We start from the raw sequence: 24,601 nt of genomic DNA on the forward strand, positions 1-24,601 counted from the left end.
ATGTGTGCTCTCCTGGCCACCTCGGTGTGTGTGTGTGTGTGTGTGTGTGTGTGTGTGTGTGTGTGTGTGTGTGTGTAAATTGTGAGTTCATTACCTCTGTAACTTGCTCAGCTATCAAAACTTTGGAGTCCAGTCCCTGGACCAATTATGTACCTCTGTAATCTTTTGACTACCGCCCACAGGATGGGTATGGGTGCATAATAAACATATTAAACTAACTGTGTTGCTGTAACATCATGAAACTTGTCTAATTTATTGTTTGTGTTGCTGTAACATCATGAAACTTGTCTAATTTATTGTTTGTGTTGCTGTAACATCATGAAACTTGTCTAATTTATTGTTTGTGTTGCTGTAACATCATGAAACTTGTCTAATTTATTGTTTGTGTTGCTGTAACATCATGAAACTTGTCTAATTTATTGTTTGTGTTGCTGTAACATCATGAAATTTGTCTAATTTATTGTTTGTGTTGCTGTAACATCATGAAACTTGTCTAATTTATTGTTTGTGTTGCTGTAACATCATGAAACTTGTCTAATTTATTGTTTGTGTTGCTGTAACATCATGAAACTTACATAAAAACATTAAACATCCAGCCAGGTGTTAGATGATTGTTGTTCTCTCTCTCAGATGTGATGAACGACGCAGTGTTCAACGAGGACCACGATGACCTTGTTATCGTCAAGGACATAGAGATGTTCTCCATCTGTGAGCATCACCTGGTACCTTTCTGGGGGAAGGTATCTGTGGGTTATTTGCCCAACAAGAAGATACTCGGTCTCTCCAAGGTGGCCAGGTAACGTTCCCTGTATGCGGTTCCATGTTTTATTCGCCCTGAAACACCATTACTGGTAAAAAGAAGACAGAAGCAAACCTTTATTACAAGGTTTCGCCCAATGTGACTATATTTTACTGAGTGGTGGCTCTGTCTGCAGTTTCACTCATCTACACTCGTAGTTCCAAATCCATTTCTTTCCTGTATCCTTTCTAAATCTTAATCCAACTTGAACGGAAATAAATAGGTTGCAAAGGTTATCTACTTCAATGTCTCTGGTTATAAGTCTTTCCAGAGTGTGGGTTAATGGCTCTCAAACTATATTCGTATTAAGAGTCCTCTGTGCATTGATTTTGTCACCCCCAGTACGTTTTACAATGCATTTATGTGTATTCTGTAGTCTGGAGGCCAGAACTGCGCTTCATAATCTAAATGAGGCCTGTCGAAAGAGGTATTGAACTGCGGATTGATCTTTGTATTGTTGTTTATCTAGATACAAGTATGGGAAGTCACATCCTCCGAGAGGTAAACAATGATGCGTCAAGTAACCCAGGCGCTGCTTCATTACTTATACTTTCTTACTAGAAATCTAAGCAATTTTTTAGCGTATTGAAAACGTTTAAGCACTACCGTCTTGGCTTTAGAGTTCTGCTTTTCATTACTCCTTGGTCCTTTGCACATTATGAAACTAAATTAGCAGAATTTAGCTAAAAAAATTATGTTGATTTAATTGAGGTTGGGTGAGGTTTCTAAGTTACTTTTGGTTATAAAAAATCTTGAGATCATTGTCAGTAAAAAAATAAATGTCAGGGTTATTTTCATTCCAGATGACTTGGACTTTGCATTTTTCCGCCTTAAAAAACATCATCTATTTTCCCGGTCACATCAGCAACTGATCCAAATAAACTCTCCGCGACAGGAATATTAAAAACACAAGTCACCTCAACGGAGTATTATCAGGTATCCCTGAAGGAGGATCTCTGAGCGGCTGTCTCACACCTATTTCCCTTCTTCCTACTTTTCGATATTATTGCATCCATAGTTGGAGAACGCCTCATAAAATCGAAATCAAATTTTCAACGCTTGTTTTATGTTTATTTTTTTTTACGTTCGGTTTATTGGCCCATGCGAGGCAGGTCCAAATTCCTACCGGCTAAGCTAGTCAGGTCCGAGTCCGGCTCACTTAAGAAGGAAGGAGCACTGCATCAGATCCATTAGCACAAGCTAGTCAGGTCCAACTCACACCCACTCGTGTATTTATCTAACCTATTTTTAAAACTGCACAAGGTTTTAGCTTCGTCAACGCTACTAACGAGTTTGCTCCACTCATCCACAACTCTATTACCAAACAAATGCCTTCCTATACCTTTCCTGAATCTAAATTTTTCGAACTTGAAACCATTGCTGTGAGTCCTATCTTGGCTAGATTTTTAGCACGTTATTTACGTTCCCTTTATTCCCGTTTTTCATTTCCTCAGTCGTATATCCCCTAATTCTACGCCTTTCTAGAGAGTGCAGATTCAGGGCCCTAAGTCTATCCTCGTAGGAAAGATTTCTGATACATGGGGTCATCCTTTGTACGTTTTTCCAGCGCATTTATATCCGTTTTGTAATACGGCGACCAGACCTGTGCAGCATACCATAAATGAGGCCTAACTAACAATATATAGTTGAACAGCAACCTGCGGACTCTCTGTTAGTTATACTTCTTCATATGAAGCCAAGAATTCTATTCGCTTTATTTCGAATACCTACACACTGTTGTCTTGGCTTTAGATTACTGCTAACCAGAACTCCCAAACCTTTTTCGTAATCAGAAATATTAAAATCTACATTATTTAGTTTATAAGCATCATGGCTATTTACCTTTCCAAAGCTTAGAATTCTGCATTTGTTTATGTTCAACTGCATCTGCCACTTCTCCTACCACCTGGAGTTTACCTATTCAGATCTTCCTGTAGCGTTCTAGTGTCCTCGTCAGAATGAATTCGACGACTTATTTTGGTATTATCGACAAACTTAAGTCACTATTTATACCGTCATCTACTATGTCGGTTATGTAAATTGTGAACAACAAGGGGCCCAACACTAACACCTGTGGAACACCGCTTGTGACGCTTCCCCACTCTGATTTCTCCTCGTTTATGCAAACTCTCTGTTGCCTATCTGTCAGCTACACCTCTATCCAGGAAAAAAAAAAATTTCCTGTTCCGTGTGCCTGGACTTTCCTCAATAGTCTACGTTGTGAGACTTACTGAAGTCCATATACACAGTATCATATTCATTGTTATTATCTACATCCTCAAATACCTTAGTGAAAAATGTTAGATTTTAGATTTTGCGACCGAAGTGGCTAGTTTATTGTGCACCCCATATCCATCCTGTGGACGGTAGCGCAAGAGCATATGGATACACAAAAGGCCTAGGAACTAGGCCCCAAGGGGTTAACATAAATACATATGGGTTTATAACTACATATCTACAGTTCACTTACCTGTTACAAGCAAATTTAGGAAATTTGCTTAGTATATCTGGTATCTTATTTTAATAAGATATCTTTTAGGTGTGGGGTGGGAGCACTGGCAACTGCAGTGGAGGGAGCAGTTAGGACTTTAAACTAGGAATAGTTAGTGGTATGGGTTTTGGCAGGAAAACAGTGAAGTCCCAGTGTAGTAATATTACGAGTTCTAGGGGAACTAGTAATAATAAGAACGAGATAGATATTGAAAAGCCAGGGACCTTGGGTGATAAAAACAGTAATAGGTTTAGTAGAAAAATAGAAATGAGCAGGAAGGGTAAAGAGAAAGGAGAGTCTTTCAATGTTTATTATGCTAATTGCCGTAGTGCTAGGAATAAGATGGACGAGTTGAGATTAGTTGCTAGTGCAGGTAACATTGATGTATTTGCCTTAACTGAGACGTGGTTTAATTCAAAAAGTCGGGACATGCTTGCGGAATGTCATATTCAGGGTTTTAAATTGTTCCAAGAAGATAGAAGTATTGGGAGGGGGGGGGTGGCATTGTATGTCCGAGATCGCTTGAACTGTTGCATAAAAACGGGTATTAAGTCTGAAGTAACACATACAGAGTCTGTTTGGATAGAATTTTCAGAGGGGCATGAAAAACTGATTTTAGGAGTGATATACCGTCCCCCAAATTTAGATAGGGACCAAGGGAAACTACTATGGGAGGAAATTGTTAAGGCCACAAGGCACGATAATGTAGTAATTCTAGGAGACTTTAACTTTAGTCATGTTGATTGGAATTTCTTGACTGGGAATTTAGAATCATACGACTTCTTAGAAGTATTTCAGGATTGTTTTTTGAAGCAGTTTGTGACAGAACCTACAAGGGGAAATAACCTGCTTGACTTAGTTATGGTAAACAATGAATCCCTTGTTAATAATTTAGAAATTTCAGAGGAACTGGGTGCTAGCGACCACAAATCAATTACATTTAGCATTGAATGGAAGTACGATAGTAGCGATAACTCAGTAACAGTCCCAGATTTTCGCTTAGCAGATTACGATGGGCTTAGAGAACACTTATCATCTGTTGACTGGGGTAACGAAGAGAGCTATCAATATGACAGTTTTCTGAACACTATACATGCTGCTCAAAGAACGTTTATCCCATATAAAGAAATTAGATCAAATAGAAATGACCCAAAATGGATGAATAATAGGCTCAAATATCTACTAGGGCATAAGAAAAGAATTTATAGGCGTATCAGAAGAGGTGAGGGTCATCTTATGAATCAGTATATTGACATTAAGAGGGACATTAAAAAGGGGATAAGGAAAGCTAAAAGGGACTATGAAATTAAAGTTGCTAGGGATTCTAAAACTAACCCAAAAAGTTTTTTCCAGGTATATAGAACAAAAGTTAGAGATAAGATAGGTCCCCTTAAAAATAACTATGAGCACCTTACTGACAAAGAGAATGAAATGTGCTTGATTTTAAATAATTATTTTCTCTCAGTTTTTACACAGGAAGACACTAACAATATTCCAGTAATTAATTTTTACAGTGGGCTAGAAGAAGATAAATTATGTAACATCACAGTCACTAGTGAGATGGTTGTGAAGCAGATAGACAGACTGAAGTGAAATAAGTCGCCGGGTCCTGATGAGGTTTTTTCAAGGGTTCTTAAGGAATGCAAAATGGAAGTCTGTGAACCATTAACTAATATTTTTAATTTATCTCTTCAAACAGGTGTAGTGTCTGATATGTGGAAGATGGCTAATGTAATTCCTATTTTTAAAACAGGGGACAAGTCGTTACCGTCAAATTACCGCCCAAAAAGCCTGACCTCAATTGTAGGCAAATTACTAGAGTCAATTATAGCTGAGATTATAAGAAGCCATCTCGATAAGCATAGCTTGATTAATGATACTCAGCATGGATTCACAAGAGGCCGGTCTTGTCTAACTAATTTATTAACTTTCTTCAGTAAAGCTTTTGAGGCTGTTGACCACAATAAAGAATTTTATATTATTTACTTAGATTTTAGTAAGGCTTTTGATAGAGTTCCGCACCAAAGACTGTTAAAGAAAGTGGCAGCTCATGGCATTGGGGGAAAAGTGCTCTCGTGGATCGAGTCATGGCTCACAGACAGGAAGCAGAGAGTGTCCATAAATGGGGTTAAGTCCGAGTGGGGATCTGTAACAAGTGGCGTTCCACAGGGATCAGTCTTGGGCCCGTTGTTGTTTATAATATATATCAATGATCTTGATGAGGGAATTACTAGTGATACGAGCAAATTCGCCGATGACACAAAGATAGGTAGGATAATTGATTCAAACGTAGATGTTATGGAACTTCAGGAGGATTTAAACAAACTCTATTCTTGGTCAGAAAAGTGGCAGATGCAGTTCAATGTAGATAAATGCAAGGTTCTGAAGCTTGGGAGTGCCCATAACCCTAGTACTTATAAGTTAAATGATGTAGAACTTAGCCATACAGATTGCGAAAAGGACTTGGGGGTTATGGTGAGCGAAACGTTGCCACAATAAATGTCACATTAGTTGCACTTGTGTCCTTTTACTTTACACTTAAACCAAGACAGCAATGCCTAAGCATACGTAATAAGGCAAATAGATTACTGGGATTTATATCAAGAAGTGTAAGCAACAGAAGTCCAGAGGTCATACTGCAGCTTTATACATCATTAGTAAGGCCTCACCTAGATTATGCAGCTCAATTCTGGTCTCCATATTACAGAATGGACATAAATTCGTTAGAAAACATTCAGCGTAGGATGACTAAATTAATACATAGCATTAGAAATCTTCCTTATGAAGAAAGATTGAAGACTCTTAAGTTACATTCACTTGTTAGACGAAGAATGAGGGGAGATCTGATCGAAGTGTATAAGTGGAAGATAGGTATTAATAAAGGGGATATTAATAAGGTCTTGAGGATGTCTCTCCAAGAGAGAACCCGTAGTAATGGATTTAAATTAGATAAGTTTAGATTTAGAAAGGACATAGGAAAGTATTGGTTTGGAAATAGGGTAGTTGATGAGTGGAACAGTCTACCTAGTTGGGTTATTGAGGCTGGGACTTTGGGTAGTTTCAAATCTAGGTTGGATAAGTACATGAGTGGGAGGGGTTGGATTTGAGTGGGACTTTCACATAAGAACATAAGAACATAAGAAAGGAGGAACACTGCAGCAGGCCTGTTGGCCCATACTAGGCAGGTCCTTTACAATTCATCCCACTAACAAACATTTGACCAACCCAATTTTCAATGCCACCCAAGAAACAAGCTCCGATGTGCAAGTCCCTCTCAAATCCAACCCCTCCCACTCATGTACTTATCCAACCTAAATTTGAAACTACCCAAAGTCCTAGCCTCAATAACCCAACTAGGTAGACTGTTCCACTCATCAACTACCCTATTTCCAAACCAATACTTTCTTATGTCCTTTCTAAATCTAAACTTATCTAATTTAAATTCATTACTGCGGGTTCTCTCTTGGAGAGATATCCTCAAGACCTTGTTAATATCCCCTTTATTAATATCTATCTTCCACTTATACACTTCGATCAGGTCTCCCCTCATTCTTCGTCTAACAAGTGAATGTAACTTAAGAGTCTTCAATCTTTCTTCATAAGGAAGATTTCTAATGCTATGTATTAATTTAGTCATCCTACGCTGAATGTTTTCTAACGAATTTATGTCCATTCTGTAATATGGAGACCAGAATTGAGCTGCATAATCTAAGTGAGGCCTTACTAATGATGTATAAAGCTGCAGTATGACCTCTGGACTTCTGTTGCTTACACTTCTTGATATAAATCCCAGTAATCTATTTGCCTTATTACGTACGCTTAGGCATTGCTGTCTTGATTTAAGGTTGCTGCTTACCATAACCCCCAAGTCCTTTTCGCAATCTGTATGGCTAAGTTCTACATTATTTAACTGCTAGGGTTATGGACACTCCCGAGCTTCAGAACCTTGCATTTATCTACATTGAACTGCATCTGCCACTTTTCTGACCAAGAGTAGAGTTTGTCTAAATCCTCCTGAAGTTCCCTAACATCTACGTTTGAATCAATTATCCTACCTATCTTCGTGTCATCGGCGAATTTGCTCATATCACTAGTAATTCCTTCATCAAGATCATTGATATATATTATAAACAACAACGGGCCCAAGACTGATCCCTGTGGAACGCCACTTGCTACTGATCCCCACTCGGATTTAACCCCATTTATGGACACTCTCTGCTTCCTGTCTGTGAGCCATGATTCGATCCACGAGAGCACCCTTCCCCCAATGCCATGAGCTGCTACTTTCTTCAACAGTCTTTGGTGCAAAACTCTATCAAATGCCTTACTAAAATCTAAGTAAACAATATCAAATTCTTTATCGTGGTCAACAGCGCCTCAAAAGCTTTACTGAAGAAAGTTAATAAATTAGTTAGACAAGACCGGCCTCTTGTGAATCCATGCTGAGTATCATTAATCAAGCTATGCTTATCGAGATGGCTTCTTATAATCTCAGCTATAATTGATTCTAGTAATTTGCCTACAATTGAGGTCAGGCTTATTGGGCGGTAATTTGACGGTAACGACTTGTCCCCTGTTTTAAAAATAGGAATTACATTAGCCATCTTCCACATATCAGACACTACACCTGTTTGAAGAGATAAATTAAAAATATTAGTTAATGGTTCACAGCCTTCCATTTTGCATTCCTTTAGAACCCTTGAAAAAACCTCATCAGGACCCGGTGACTTATTTTGCTTCAGTCGGTCTATCTGCTTCACAACCATTTCACTAGTGACTGTGATGTTACATAATTTATCTTCTTCTGGCCCACTATAAAAATTAATTACAGGAATATTACTAGTGTCTTCCTGTGTAAAAACCGAGAGAAAATAATTATTTAAAATCGAGCACATTTCATTCTCTTTGTCAGTAAGATGCCCATAGTTATTTTTAAGGGGACCTATCTTATCTCTGACTTTTGTTCTATATACCTGGAAAAAACCTTTTGGGTTAGTTTTAGAATCCCTAGCAACTTTAATTTCATAGTCCCTTTTAGCTTTTCTTATCCCCTTTTTAATGTCCCTCTTAATGTCAATATACTGATTCATAAGATGACCCTCGCCTCTTTTGATACGCCTATAAATTCCTTTCTTATGCCCTAGTAGATATTTGAGTCTATTATTCATCCATTTTGGGTCATTTCTATTTGATCTAATTTATTTATATGGGATAAACGTTCTTTGAGCAGCATGTATAGTGTTCAGAAAACTGTCATATTGATAGCTCTCATCGTTACCCCAGTCAACAGATGATAAGTGTTCTCTAAGCCCATCGTAAACTGCTAAGCGAAAATCTGGGACTGTTACTGAGTTATCCCTACTATCATACTTCCATTCAATTCTAAATGTAATTGATTTGTGGTCGCTAGCACCCAGTTCCTCTGAAACTTCAAAATTATTAACAAGGGATTCATTGTTTGCCAGAACTAAGTCAAGCAGGTTATTACCCCTTGTAGGTTCTGTCACAAACTGCTTCAAAAAACAATCCTGAACTACTTCTAAGAAGTCGTATGATTCTAAATTCCCAGTCAAGAAATTCCAATCAATATGACTAAAGTTAAAGTCTCCTAGAATTACTACATTATCGTGCCTTGTGGCCCTAACAATTTCCTCCCATAGTAGTCTCCCCTGGTCCCTATCTAAATTTGGGGGACGGTATATCACACCTAAAATTAACTTTTCATGCCCCTCTGAAAATTCTATCCAAACAGACTCTGTATGTGTTACTTCAGACTTAATACCCGTTTTTATGCAACAGTTCAAGCGATCTCGGACATACAGTGCCACCCCACCCCCCTTCCCGATACTTCTATCTACTTGGAACAATTTAAAACCCTGAATGTGACATTCTGCAGGCATGTCCCGACTTTTTGAATTAAACCACATCTCAGTAATGGCAAATACATCTATGTTACCTGCACTAGCAACTAGTCTCAACTCGTCCATCTTATTCCTAGCACTGCGACTATTTGTGTAATAAATACCTAAAGACCCTCCTCTCTCTTTACCCTTCCTGCTCCTTTCTGTTATTCCACTAATCCTATTACTGTCCTTGTCAATTAGTGCCACTGGCTTTCCAATATCCACCTTATTTTGCCTATTACTAGTTCTCCTAGTACTCATATTACTACCCTGAGACTTCACAGTTTTCCCGCAAAAACCCATACCACTAACTATTCCTAGTTTAAAGACCTAACAGCTCCCTCCACTGCGTTGGCCAGTGCTCCCACCCCACACCTAGATAAGTGAACCCCATCCCTGGCATACATGTCATTTCTGCCATAGAAGAGGTCCCAGTTGTCAATGAATGTTACCGCATTTTCCTTACAGTATTTGTCCAGCCAGCAATTGACACCAATTGCTCTGGACAACCATTCATTTCCAACTCCTCTCCTTGGCAAAATGCCACATATGACAGGTTTCCCACCCTTCCTCCTAATTATCTCAATTGCTGACCTATACCTGCTAATCAGGTCCTCACTCCTACGTCTGCCAACATCGTTGCCTCCAGCACTGAGACAGATAATAGGATTGCTCCCATTACCTCTCATGATGTCATCCAGACGGCTAACAATATCCTTCATCCCAGCCCCAGGAAAACACACTCTCTGCCTCCTACTCCTATCCTTCAAGCAGAATGCCCTATCCATGTACCTAATCTGGCTATCCCCAACAACAACAATGTTTTTACCTTCCTTGGCGTCGTCCATCGTGATGCTCCGAGTAGTCGACTCACATTCGCCAGGTAGCATTACACCACTTGTAGAATTCGTCAAGACGTTCTCGATGGTCTTCGTTGGGGTTTCTAGGGATGTCTCACGTCTGCCAATGCTTCTTTGGTGCTCGTTGTGGCATTCCCAGTAGAATACTCACATTCGTCAGGTAGCACTGAGAATGGGTTGGAAGTTTCCACGGTAGTCTTCTGGTTTCTCATTGTTTCTGCCTCTCCAACCGTTTTCTTGATCTTCAGCTTGGTTCCATGTTGCCTGGCCACTGACCAAGCTCCCCTCTTAACCTGGGGACTCACAACAAGAGGATTACTACGAATCCTCTTGTTCTCCTCTGTTAATCGCCGTATCTCCATCTTAGCAACTCTGAGCTCTTCTCTCAGCTGCTGGTAAAGTTGCTCAAGAGAGGGCATCCTGGTTCAGATTCACAGAGAGCACACAAACAGGTCTTCACAGAGCTAAGTACACGTCACCACTGAGCTAAGTACACGTCACCACTGAGCTATTTCTTGGGTGGCATTGAAAATTGGGTTGGGCAAATGTTTTGTTAGTGGGATGAATTGTAAAGGACCTGCCTAGTATGGGCCAGCAGGCCTCCTGCAGTGTTCCTCCTTTCTTATGTTCTTATGACATGTCACATAGGTTATTATACTGTCTCTGTATTCATGGGGGAGCGCTAAAGCCGTAGGATTATACAGCGCCTAGGGGAAGGTATTCAGGTTTAATTCAGGGAACTGAAGCATAGGTCCAGTTCCCTAGATCAAGAGCCCCTCACCAGCATCAAGGAACCTTCCTTGGGGGGGGGGTGAGGTGTGTTGAAACCTGACGTACAAGATCTTCAAAGAGTACATGAGTATATTTAGGATGGAGAGTCAGGTGAGAATGTGGGGAGACTGGATTTGAGAAGGACCTGCACGGGATGGGCAAGTAGATATGTTATGTAGGATGACGATGAAATTTCTTGGCCAAGTTAGGCAAACTTTGTCAGGAAACAGGACAAGTATTTCCTGACTCGGGGTCTTCGTTATATAATGACCCACCACTGGAGCTTTAGGTCATCTGACAGAGGCCTTCTGCTGGCTTACCAGTCCACCCCTTTAAAAATTATGGTTACGATTATAACCTGGCAAGGAAAAACGGATCTTCCTGGGAAGAGTACATAAGTATATATTGGGTGGAGAGTCCAGGTGGCTTTTCTTGCTTTAAGATCACCTGCCTGTGACTGTTGTGGAAAATTGCATTTACTTGGATGTATCATTATTTACATAACAGTAAATGAACAAAGATAATTATTATTTATCCGTTAGACAAGTAGGAATTTGGGACACCTAGGTCGCAAAAAATGTCCCCCTTCGATACCTACCACTGTCATATCCACAAGTTGCTCTGGACCTATTAATTATAAATAAAAGATACATCACCAGGAATGCTGGTAAATATATAAATTTGTGGACTGTATATTAAATTAAAAAATTATTATATATAAACACATTCACATAACAGAAGGAGAATATCTTAAAAACTCACCAATTTGACTGGAGATTAAGGTGTATCATACTCAGAAAACTCCCCTGTCTACATTCATGATAATAATACTGGCCAGAACTATAAACATAATATAGACATGACTTAGCTGGGGTTCCTGGAGCTGTCTTGTCCAGTCGCCTGATATCTCAAGTTATGCAGGAATGCACATCCAACAATTTCGCCTCCTATTTGAGAGGTATCAACCCAATTTTAACCTCTAGAGCATGAAAATTCTTCACATTATTAATTAACGTCTTACTCCATTCAAACAAAATGGCGACTGACTCCCCTTCTGCCCTGACGCAGGCTCAGTTTCCCATTTTCGATAACATACTTCTTTTAAAAATACAATATAGGGCATCTATTTACCTATAAATTACCATATTTCCGGAAAATATACAGTATATTTTCCACAACTGTATTGCAAATGTTACTATGTATGGTAATTGTTCTTACGTGGACTTGTACCTAAAAAACTTAGCATATAATAAAAATAATATATCTTTATTTCTACAAGTACACATGTACAAGGTATACAGACCATAGCCGACATTAGTGACATACTACTGTACAGAAAGCCACTTGTTATGCAGAGCATTTCGGGCAAATTGGATCAGTTTTGTCCCAGGATGCGACCCACACCAGTCCACTAACACCCAGGTACCTATTTTACTGATGGGTGAACATAGACATCTGGTGTAAAGAAACACACCCAATGTTTCTACCCTCGCCGGGAATCAAACCCAGACCCTCGCCGTTTGAAGCAAGAGCTTTAGCCACTAGGCCACAGGGCACCGTCAGAGCCCATAAAAATTCACATTCCTTTTCCAACATGTACCATTCATCACCTATATATTATTATTGTTATTATCAAAACTACATGCTAAATCACCTATATGTTGTTATCAGTAAAGCTGAGAAAACTTTTTTTTATATAGCCGGAAAAGGAATAGTTTGATGCGAGGTGGTGGGTGTCACTCAACATGTAATCTGTGGTAACTATATTTAAAATTCACTGATATGGCTAATATATTTATTTTTCAGGATCGTGGAGATCTTCAGTCGTAGATTACAAGGTAACTTTCTGATAGTCTGATTTTTATTGTCTATAATTTTATATTTTATTTTAGTGGTTTATAGTATATATATTTTATGGTAGGATTGCTGGTGTCTTTTTTCCGTCTTGTAAACATGCAAGATTTCAGGTACGTCTTGCTACTTCTACTTACACTTAGGTCACACTACACATACATGTACAAGCATATATATATACACACCCCTCTGGGTTTTCTTCTATTTTCTTGCTAGCTCTTGTTTGTGTTTATTTCCTCTTATCTCCATAGGGAAGTGGAACAGAATTCTTCCTCCTTAAGCCATGGGTGTCATAAGAGTTGACTAAAATGCCAGGAGCAAGGGACTAATAACCCCTTTTCCTATATACATTACTAAAGTTAAGAAAAACTTTCGTTTCTCTTTTTGGACCACCTGCCTTAGTGGGATATGGCTGGTGCGGTGAAAGAGGAATTCTTTTTGACACAAACATATGTCACCTGAGTGACCCAAGCTCTGGACAGATGTTCCTTGAGGAAGTAGAACTTCAGATATGTTTTCTGTATTGAAGCACTTTTATTATTAATGCTATTATTATAATTACTATTATATTCATGGGGAGTAATAAACCCATAAGGGTCATACAGCACCTGGAAAAATGGCAGGTGGTCAAGTTTGATATTATTATTATTATAATTATTATAAAGAGGTGCTAAACCCACTTGGGTCATACAGTGGTGCAGGGCAGGGAGCATTGCTGGAGCAGGATAACAGAGGTAGAATTAGAAAGGGCTGTGAGGAGTGCTAAAGGAAGTATTATCATAGTTTGTGTAATAAATCAGGTGTTGTCAAAATGTCATAGAGGGAGTCTGTGTCAAAGGTGGGGCCGCCAACAAGGAAGTAAGATAAAGTTAAGTTGTTAGAGCGTTAACGACATTGGAGGTAAATTCTGCGTGCTTGTTGATAGACAATATTGTCCAATAGAATATGGCAAACTGAAGTTGGAACCTGAAAATTATTAGAGTGGAACATGGCACCTCTCCATGAGATACCCATGAGTAAGATAGGTGTGCCTTATGCGAAGGTGAAGGCCAGAAACCTAAACTTGTCTTGATGGAATATAATTTGTTACGAGTCATATCAGACCAATGGTGTTGCCAGTGGTTACGAAAGCAGTTAAAGATTACAGCAGAATAGTCTGAGTATGGAATACCTCTATATGAAATTGTGAGGTCATGTACTGCTGACTGCACAACAGAATCTGCCTGCTTGTTGCCCTGGACATCAACATGACCAGGGATGCAACAGAAAACAATTTCTTTGTTTTTTCTAGAAATGCTGTGCAACCAAAGTTGTATTCAAAGAACTTGGGGATGAGGTGAATCAAATTTTTTAATAGCTTGCAAAACACTAAAGAAGTCTGAAACTACTACAAATGATGAGGTAAGCATAGATGCAATAGGAATAATTACAAGAACTGCATACAGTTTAGTTGTAAAAAGGCTAGCCAAGTCTTATAAATGCCTTCGCCCAATGGTGTCCGGGATCACTGTTGCAAACCCGAGACTGTCAGAGAATTTAGAACCATCAGTGTACACTGCAATGGCATGAGAATGAGACCGAAAGTAGTTGAGAAAAAGGGAGCGAGGAGCAACTGTAGGTATTTGAGTCAAATTTGATAGAAGAAAAGACAGATCCATTGCTTAGAATCAAGAGCCCTTGTAGTATCTCTCATATCTATGTGCTTCTGGCAAGATAGTAATAGTGTAAATGATGGGTGAAAGTGTTTCTTTTTCAAGTCACCCTGCCTCAGTATGAGATGGCCAGTTTGTTGAAAAAATCACTAAGAGCTAAACCCGTAAGGATCATACAGGTTGGCCATCACTAATCCTGTATCATTGAGACCTGTAGTGTGCTGGATTAGTGAGTTTGCCGGATTACAGAGTGGTTTGGTTAGAATACACTTATTAACCTGTCAGTAGAGACTCTGCTACATCTTCCTCATTTTCATCACTTCTTTCTCCTCCACTGGCTTGCTGCTGTGGATTTACAACCATCTGCACAATTTCTGAGTCAGTATAATGATGTAATTTGAGTCAGTATAATGATCTGAGTCAGTATAAAGATGAAATTTGAAATTATGCTAGCTGAAATTAGTGCCAGATTACTGATGGAACCGGATAACTGATTGCTGGATTAGTGATGGCCGATCTGTACAACAATGTGGGGAGGGATGTGCTAAGGTTGACTAATCAATGGGTAAGGGGTATGTAAAGTTAGGGGTTAGTGGACTTTGGGGTTACTGCAAGAGTAAAATTGAAATAATAGTTGGTACATTATGTTAAATTCATTTAAAAAGTCAGAATCAGTGTCAGAAGTGTGACTTTCAGTGAAGAGGCAAGTGTGATGGGGCAGTTTAAACATCACAAATGGATTCTATGTGCACTGTCACCATCATCAAGGAACCTTCCCAATATGTTCCAATGAAGCTTTACTACATTTTTCCCCACCACCTCACTCTCAACTGCCTTTACATTTTTAAACAAACAACCTCATTTCTATAAAGTGGTATACTGTACAGTATACAGTTTGGGTAACTAACATGTATAAAATTCTTTATAGAAAGCCCCTTGTTATGCAGGGTATTTCAGCCAGCCTTAAAACTAACTTACAATTACTAAACAATGAGACTCATATTGCATAATACAGTGGACCCCCGGTTAACGAACTTTTTTCATTCCAGTAGTATGTTCAGGTGCCAGTACTGACCGAATTTTTTCCCATAAGGAATATTGTGAAGTAGATTAGTCCATTTCAGACCCCCAAACATACACGTACAAACGCACTTACATAAATACACTTACATAATTGGTCGCATTGGGAGGTGATCGTTAAGCGGGGGTCCACTGTATTTAGTTTATTCTATAGTGAAAATTCATTAAGGATGAAACTTGGTACTTGAATTGATAATGATCCTTAAATAACAGATTTTGATCTGATGAGTATTGTAACCATTTATATAATAGGGTAATGTATAGCAGTTATAATATTCAAATTCAGTAGTTCTGTAATATGGTTTAGTATACCATTTATAATATGAGATATTATTTTACCAGTGCAGGAACGCCTCACCAAGCAGATTGCTCTGGCTGTGGTGGAGGCCATACAGCCTACTGGAGTGGGTGTTGTTGTGGAGGGCATGTAAGTACACTCATTAAGTTCATGGGGAAAGTGCTAAACCCACAGGGGTCATACAGTGCCTGCAGAATGGGAGGTAATCAGCTTTAATCAAGGGAAGGGGAGGGTGTCTCCAGTTCCTTGGATTGAGAGGCCTTCAGTAGCATCAAGGTGCTCACACTCACATGCTCATCATGTTCCTTTGCAGTAATATCACATAATGATGTTTCCTCAGGGTCATGTACTCATGTTCACTTTCCTCCCACTCATCTTTATTTGCCTTACTACTTCTCTTTACATGGAAGAAATTCCTTCTTTCATATCTTTAATAAAGTTTGTTTTTTGAAGACTGACCCAAAAGGGTTTAGCATTTCATGATATACGATTATTTTCCCATAGGGAAACACTATTACATCACATGGTTAAGAAAAATCATCTTTCTCCCACAGCCACATGTGTATGGTAATGCGCGGAGTGCAGAAAATAAACTCCAAGACCACTACGTCGACCATGCTGGGTGTGTTCAGAGATGATCCCAAGACCAGGGAAGAGTTCCTTTCTTTAGTCAAGTAAAGCCTTTGATTACATACCACCAGGAGAAACGAAGAACACTGGAGGAAGGGCAATGAGGCTTAATTATGGAAATTTTTGAATGGATCAACCTGCACTGAAAAATAGTGTGCAATGTGTATTAAAAGTGAGAATCATAAAGAGAAATAAAACTTTACATGAAAGAAATTTGTGCTCGAGGAATTAAAAAACAAAACAGAACAAGCTAATGCTACAATATAAAGTGCAAAGTGAAATTAAAGATCCAAGTCCAAAGTAAATTTAAAGATCCAAATGCAGAGTAAAATTAACGATTCAGAAAGATCTTCATGAAGTTCCAAAACAGCTCTATTTTTTATTTCCCTCTGAATTTTTGTTAGGTAAAAGGAGACAAGCACAACTAACTTGACATTTTATTGTGGCAACATTTTGCTCTCTGGAACTTTGTCAAGCTGCTAATGGCTTGATCAGGCTCCTGGAGGAGCGTAACGTTGCCACAGTAAAATGTCAAATTAGTTGCACTTGTATCCTTTTACCTAACATATTGTCGGTAATTCAACCAACATTAATACACACTGTATTTTTGCTTTCTCATTATTTCTTGCCTATGTGCTAGTTATTATTGCAGTACATACTAAGTTAATAAGGTTAAGGGTGGGACATATTTTAAATATGCTCCTTTCAAAATAAATAGAGTATGGTAGGTTTTAGGTTCATCATACCATTTTATTTGGATATACAAATCTGCCAAATTTTATTGGAAAATCTGAGTATAATTTTAGACATGGCAAATACTGTACAGTATGCAGTATTTTTTTCATATTAGTCATTACAAATATTGTATTTCAGTTTGATGTTTGTTGTGATGTGAATGGGATGCCAAAGAAGTAATAACATAATGAACTAAAATGAGGCATTTTGTCCTCTCATTCACAGCACAAACATTTTTGGTTAATCCTCCTCAGTCTGGGAACAACAATGATTACAAAATTTTCATAATATGCATCTATATCTTGCACAATGTTAAAAGTGTTATGAGACTCCTTAAAATAATTTAGGCTTGAGAAGATTCTGATAAGTTAACCATCGGTTAACTTATCAGAATCTTCTGATAAATTATTCATGGGTGGAGTGCTAACCCACAATCATGTGGTGCCTGAGGAAATGAGAGGTATTCAGACACATTTCCTTGGCTCATGAGTTCCCTCTCCAGAGACAAGGAACCTTGATTGAGGAGTTTTAAATCTAAAGTTTTTATATCAAAGCATGAGCACAAACTAAAATTTGATAAATCACACTGGCTACCCTGGTCTATATGACATTTTACAAGACTTTTAAAGGATTTTTCAGTTTTTTTTAACATACTCCACCACACAATATAGACTTGCAAATTAGGTATGGTAATGAAATTTGTAAATCTGAGTTAGAAGACTTCGATATGACGATGAAGATATCAAGTATTCCACTATGGGTTCTTATGTTTTTCCTGGCTGTGGATTCCTGAGAGCTTCCCCCACTGTCAGTAAGAACATCAGAACCTTATAGCATTACTATTCTGTAAACATCAATGTTTAGAATGTGAGAAATAGCACTGATATCCCATAAATGCTTCCCATGGAGAGTATGCCTTTTCTCACTTGCTGAACATCAGTTGTCCATCGGAACTTAAATACTGTCACATCTGTTTTCTAAAGCAAGTCTTGTTACTTAATATGCAGTCAGCAGGTTTCATTTCTAATACAATATCAACATTTTGTAAATTTGATATATGAGACTGCTTTGTTATAGAAGCTTCATAATATTAATACAGTGAAAAATTGCAGTCAGCAGGATTGCAATCTTTCTCTGTATACACCTGCTTGTTTCTGCATGCTGCATGGATTAGTACAGTATATATTTATATATATTTTTATTAAAGATATTTTTAACATGTTCATTACAGTTACAATCAGTATTATTATCAAGAGGGCTTATACAGGATTATCTTCCTGTTTGTTTTTACAGAAATAAAAAAAGTACAACTATGCTTCTCATTTACATGCATAAAGTCTTTCCGTTGTGAATGTTAAATAAGCTGACTCGCCTTCCTGCTACAGTCACCACTCGTCACATCCATCCTTGATGCACACCTGGTGAGGTTGTTGGAAGGAGACACAGCTAGCATCACAACACTAACAAATGACATTATGTCAGTTGTTGAAGGTGCCTATATACGTGTAGACAAAATTGTCTACACTACAGAGTAAGCAGTACTATATATTTGTGCTGCTTATTAAATTCCAACTGTTGAGTGTTGTATAGCATTTTGTTAGTGACCATATGTAAATGGACCTGGGAAACTGTTATAAGCAGACTTGATTATTGAAATAAATGTTTGTTTATAAAAAAAAAAGTTTATATATAACCATTGAAATTTTTAAAATAATTGGAGGATACCTTCTGTACTGTACTAAGGCTATATTATTTTTATTGTATCATTTTTATATTATTATTATTATAATCAAAAAGAAGCGCTAAGCCAATCATTTTTATAAAAAAAAAAAAAAAAAAAAAAAAAAAATTGTTATTAATGTAACAACTGTTTTCCACACAACTTTACACTGATGTAACTTTTACTTCAGTTAGTTTAATATCTTTTATGCACCCCATACCTATCTTGTGAGTGGAAGTCAAAGGATTACAGAGGTACATAATGGGTCCAGGGACTGGCTCACAAAATCATATTGGCATTTACATGTTTATCAAATAGTATTGGTTGTGATTACACATTTGTAGGAGGAAAGAATGGCTTGCAAAATCACAATGATGTGATTGCCAATGAATTGCTGTATGGAGGGCTCAAACTCGTGGAAAGCCAGCTTTAAAACTAAGAGCCACACTGTTATACACTGCGCTATGTTGGCCAAATCAGATTCATCCAACTAGATGTGTTTCTATATACCATAAGAATGTTAGTAAGGGTCCCACTGAGACCACAGTTCAGGTTTCTACAGACAAATGGGATCGGTCTTGCAGTACTACACCTCGAGCTCAGCTCACTCAGATAAGCTCACAGCTTATGAGTGACAGAATAGGTCTATGCAGTAAGTGTGCACCATATAAAAAGAAATCCTGCAGCAAGCATTGCATAATGGGGAAAAAACTGACAATGTTTTTGGTTTAAAACAATAACTTTGCAGTGTATTTTTGTATAGTTTTTATGGTTGTATTCTCGGTTTCTTGGTCTTATTTGATAGAAAGGAAGATATATCACAGAAAAAGAGATGATTCTGATTAGTTTCAGGATTGAAAGTAGCTTTAAATTGAGCTCAAAGTAGCAGAAATGTTCAATGTGATTTTTTGCCGATATTCTAGAGTACGTACATAAATTAAGTCACTCATCCAATATGCATCCAACTGGTCAGTCTAATATGTGTCTACAAATGCATTGACATTATTTATGCAATTATTACAATAATATAGTAGTTTCCATAACAGTTAATCTTCTATTTTTTGTATGAATAAAAATTCAAAATGGAAAGCAAGCATAATATAGGAGAGGCCTGGGGATATAACTAACAGACGAAATGTTTTTTCAGTGCCAGGAATGTCTACATTGTTTATTTTGGACCTTATTTTTAAATTGGCAATTTTTTAATTATGTGAAACTGGCTAAAAAAAGAAAAAGATTCTCTATCATTTTATATACTGTATATATATTTTTTTAAAATTCTTCAACCCTGAAAGCAAGTTTGAGATCAGGGGTCTTGATCCTGAAAGGGTTAAAAGAAAGACAAATATACCTTTGAGTGGATGGAAGCCTTAACCTGAAGTGGAATTCTGTGCTCAATTTCAAGAAGTCTCAGCTGCCAAAATGTGCAGCAAACTGTACAGTATGTACTCTAATACTGTATATATTTATTATGTATTGCATACTGGCATACCCTAGTTTTTACAATGCAATATTATGAGATTTAATTACAGGTATTTAATACAAGCTATTTCATTTATGTGGCTAAGTGATTAGTGGATTAAGAGGTAGAGAGGTGTGGAGGAAGTGAAGGTTTCTTGGAGCGGCAATAAAGCACGGAAGAGTGGATGGTTTGATGTAGCTTCCTCCAGAACTGGAACCCATTCATGTCCCTGTGTAGAGAGAAAAGTGCATTATTATTACTACAATATATACAAAAATGCGTAAAGATGAACCTAAGAGGGAGCAAGGGGCTAAATCCCTTCTCATGTATACATTACTGAATTTAAAAAAGGAAACCCTAATTCTTTTTATGGTCATCCTGCCTTGGTGGGAGACAGCTGGTGTGTTAAAAAAATTAATATGAGAAAGATCTGGGAGAAAGGGAAAAAGACCAAGCAATAATTAACAAACTTTCTGTTTTAATTGCTGAAGATTATGTTAATGGACAAGCCTTCCCTCTAAGTTTCCAGTAGGTCCTGCCATGTCAGGGATCCCACACAACATTTCTCCTTGTTGCTATTTTGTTAATTTCTTAAAATTTATTAATGGAAAATATTATTAACTCTATATCAACCTCTATTAAAACAATAAATGCACAAACTATCCAATGAGGGGCTGGGTTTGATTGGTGCCATTGGGTACGGGAGTAAATTCTTGGGTAGCTTTGGGTAGAGGTCGTTTTGATAAGGACCTGCCTTGCATAGGCCAGTAGGCCTTCTGCAGTGTTCCTCCATTCTTATGTTCTTATGGGAAAATATTAAAAAATAACACATTAAAAGGCAATTTATTAAACTGGGAAAGGGAAGTTACTGATTAGATTGGAAAACAAAATATTTATTATAGTATTAACAATCACAAAGTGATATCTGTGAAATAATACTGTAAATTGTAATGCCTACTTTGAAGATTGAGACACTTATGCAGCATATGGGAATCTTTATTCAGGAAACGTTTCGCCACACAGTGGCTTCATCAGTCCAATACAAAGAGGAAGGCGTAAGGAGAGGAGGAGTATGAGGTAATCAGTCCCTCAGCCTGGAGTCGATGTGTTCAGTCCATCAATCTTGTAGGACTGAACACATCGACTCCAGGCTGAGGGACTGATTACCTCATACTCCTCCTCTCCTTACGCCTTCCTCTTTGTATTGGACTGATGAAGCCACTGTGTGGCGAAACGTTTCCTGAATAAAGATTCCCATATGCTGCATAAGTGTCTCAATCTTCAACTTGTCGGTTTTTCAAACCATTCATCACAATGCCTACTTTAACTTGAGGTTACAAATTTTATAAGTATGTTTAAATATTGACCACCCCTAGTCTACTGTGTAATATACATATATAAAATCATGCTGTATGAGAATGTTGGAGGGAAACACTGTCAAAGAAAAATATTTATTTAATTTTGTCAAGAAAATGTCAGGAATTTTGAAATTGGTCTTCTGTGGCAACCATGAAGGACAGCAGAGATGTTACAGTTCAGATGACTATCTGAATTGTAATGTCTGTGCACTTCTGGAAAGACACCTATTGAATGAATGATGGTGAATGTGTTTCCTTTTCTCAGGTCACCCTATCTTGCTGGAAGATCTTCCTGGCATTTTAGTTGACTTTTACAACACAACACAGCTTACAGAGGAAAGATTCTTATTCCACTTCTGCATGGAGATGAAAGGAAATAATAATAACAAGAACTATTAAGAAAAAATAAAACTCAGATGAGTGAGTATACATAAATGTGTACATGCATGTGTAGTGTGACCTAAGTGTAAATAAAAGTAGCAAGATATACATGTTATCTTGTTGTTTATGAGACAGAAAAAAAAGACACACGCACTCCTACCATCATGTAAAACAAAATACAGGTTTGCATCTTATGGTTATATGGCAGGACAGTAGTACCCTCTCCCTGGGTGGTTGATGTCTGCCACTGAGACAGGGTGACAAAAAAAAAAAAAAAACTTTCATCATCATGTGCACATATCACTGTCTTTGCAGCGATGCACAGATACAACAGCTCACTTGTCACCCCAAACAACAAATATCCCAACAATTTCTTTACCTTGAAAGTTGACTTTTCCTGCCTCATGGCAGGAAAAGTCAACTAGGATTCTGGTAGGGCTAACTGATTTTCCCTGAATCCCTTTATAAATGGAGCTGCTCTAGCCACTTTCAAGTTGTTGCTTATGTATTAGTGATACACTTACCACAGGGATAGGTGGTGCAGAGTGAGAAACACAAAGTGAGAGAATAATAGGATAGTTTTGTATGTTGTACTTAATAGGTACTGCTGTGCTCCCTGTCCAACAGCCTCCTACTAGCTTGATGCCATCAACAAACACACCCTGAAAGACATTAGAATATCAACACACAAGCCACTACACCTTCAAAACAAATGAAATTTTAAAGTGCATATTAACCTATGAAACAAGCTGAGGGAAACATATAATATATATATATGAATATAATCTCAATTTATTTGGGCCTAATACACAGTATTTAGAATGTGACATAGGGCACTAGTCAAGTCAAATAAGTACTTACACCTAAATCAGTGGATTCAAATAAAACACCTGCCATGGTGAGGGATGACCACTGAGATAAAAAAAAATAATAGCAGTGTGCTTCCTCAGTAATATGTACAATTGTTTATTAATACCACCAATAACCAAACCTACAAGGATTACCAAGACCATTGCTTCATCTAGAGATCATGTCTTGACCAATATGTTAGCGGCTCAAAAAACAGACATCATCACTGACAGAATGACCAAACATTATCCCACCTTTCTTTTTTTTTTTTTTTTTTTTTTTTTAAACAAGTTGGTCGTCTCCCACCGAGGCAGGGTGACCCAAAAAAGAAAGAAAATCCCCAAAAAGAAAATACTTTCATCATCATTCAACACTTTCACCACACTCACACATTATCACTGCTTTTGCAGAGGTGCTCAGAATACAACAGTTTAGAAGCATATACGTATAAAGATACACAACATATCCCTCCAAACTGCCTTTCTTATCGCCATTTAAAAATTGCCACTAGGAACAAGTAATATCACATTTAGATTCAATGATGAGATGTCAGTGAATAACTTTACAGCAGCAGGGAGAATTTAATAATGATCAAATATTTCCACAAGAACTTAAAAGTCTCAACAATAAGTACTGTCCTCTAAACACAATACTACAAATCACACCTAAAAGACTAAATAGCAGCATCCTCGAATCTATTGAAAGAATAGGCATAGTTATGAAAAAATAGACCAGACTTAATATCTAAAGATATAGCAAATGACATTCAACAGTGCTAACTAAATTAATAAAAAATTAAAACAACTGTACCATGTTAACAGGTTTAATGAAATAAAACGAGATATGACATTAAAAAGACATGGAAAGCAAGCACACACACACACACACACACACACACACACACACACACACACACACACACACACACACACACACATTGAGTTCTAGTAAAGCTCAATGAACCAGAGAGTGTAAATAACTGTACCTGTGGAGGTCGTTCACTGGGCTTTTCTGATGCAGTTGTGGCATACACCAAGGAGCCACGAAGGAGCCAGTGGGCACGGCGGCACACAGTCTGGCGGAGTCGTGTAAGCCACCAACTGGGTGCAGCCATCAGTCCCAGATGTACCATCACTGGTGGGGTCTCATTGCTGGCCTGTGGAAACAATATGGTGCTACATTATTACTACAATGAACACACCTTATTAGGACCTCATTGGGGAACTCTTCATGGCAGCCGTGTTATATAAAACTTATGTACGTACAAGTATCCTGGAATCTATATTTCAACCTTTTATCCACCAGTGCTTAGTCTAGCAAACAGCTCTTGCTACCATGACTCACGAAATCACAATAACATGATTGCAAACAAACCACAGAACTGGTGGGGTTTGAACCAGTGACTTACACAATGGCCTGGAGTTTTGCAACTCGCTCGCCATGAGTTCACACCCCACCCATTCTGTGGTTTGATCTTGCTACATAATTACAACTCGTGAAATTGTAATAACACGACTGTAAACAAATCATAGAATGGGTCTGTGAGTTTTAGGACTTGCCTACCATGGATTTTAGGATTCGTCTGCCATGGGTTTTAGGATTTTCAAATTCAAATGTTTATTTTTCTGTATAGATTACAATGTGTGGTTTACATATTACATATAAGATAATCATAAAATAAAGCACTTATTACAAATAAGGCCACTAGTATGCCAAGGCATTTCAGGCAGCCTAATACTATTTCTGAGTTTAAACTGA

The 24,601-nt window shown here is 37.9% G+C and overlaps 2 protein-coding genes across 6 annotated transcripts in view; one reads left to right on the forward strand and one right to left on the reverse strand.

Annotated features, from left to right (window-relative positions):
- The window catches only part of Pu (GTP cyclohydrolase punch), a 113,102-nt gene extending 94,255 nt beyond the window's left edge, over window positions 1–18,847 (forward strand). For both annotated transcript variants that reach the window (XM_070089751.1, XM_070089752.1), the window contains exons 4-7: window positions 631–796; window positions 12,631–12,662; window positions 15,753–15,837; window positions 16,263–18,847. In XM_070089751.1, coding sequence (XP_069945852.1) covers window positions 631–796; window positions 12,631–12,662; window positions 15,753–15,837; window positions 16,263–16,386 — 407 coding nt within the window. In that variant the 3' untranslated portion in view covers window positions 16,387–18,847. The remainder of the gene's footprint in view (window positions 1–630; window positions 797–12,630; window positions 12,663–15,752; window positions 15,838–16,262) is intronic.
- Window positions 18,848–18,968: 121 nt separating this feature from the next.
- Window positions 18,969–24,601, reverse strand: part of LOC128690453 (dynein axonemal heavy chain 10-like) — a 208,076-nt gene continuing 202,443 nt past the window's right edge. For 3 of the 4 annotated variants that reach the window (XM_070089747.1, XM_070089749.1, XM_070089748.1), the window contains 3 exons: window positions 23,829–23,999; window positions 22,519–22,656; window positions 18,969–20,484 (listed from right to left, as the gene is read on the reverse strand). In XM_070089747.1, coding sequence (XP_069945848.1) covers window positions 20,365–20,484; window positions 22,519–22,656; window positions 23,829–23,999 — 429 coding nt within the window. In that variant the 3' untranslated portion in view covers window positions 18,969–20,364. Of the gene's footprint in view, window positions 20,485–22,518; window positions 22,657–23,828; window positions 24,000–24,601 lie in introns of those variants that run through there. The other variant, XR_011392579.1, reaches the window with a different exon arrangement.

The sequence above is a fragment of the Cherax quadricarinatus genome, chromosome 29 (genome assembly GCF_038502225.1).
Source record: "Cherax quadricarinatus isolate ZL_2023a chromosome 29, ASM3850222v1, whole genome shotgun sequence".
Taxonomy (NCBI): domain Eukaryota; kingdom Metazoa; phylum Arthropoda; class Malacostraca; order Decapoda; family Parastacidae; genus Cherax; species Cherax quadricarinatus.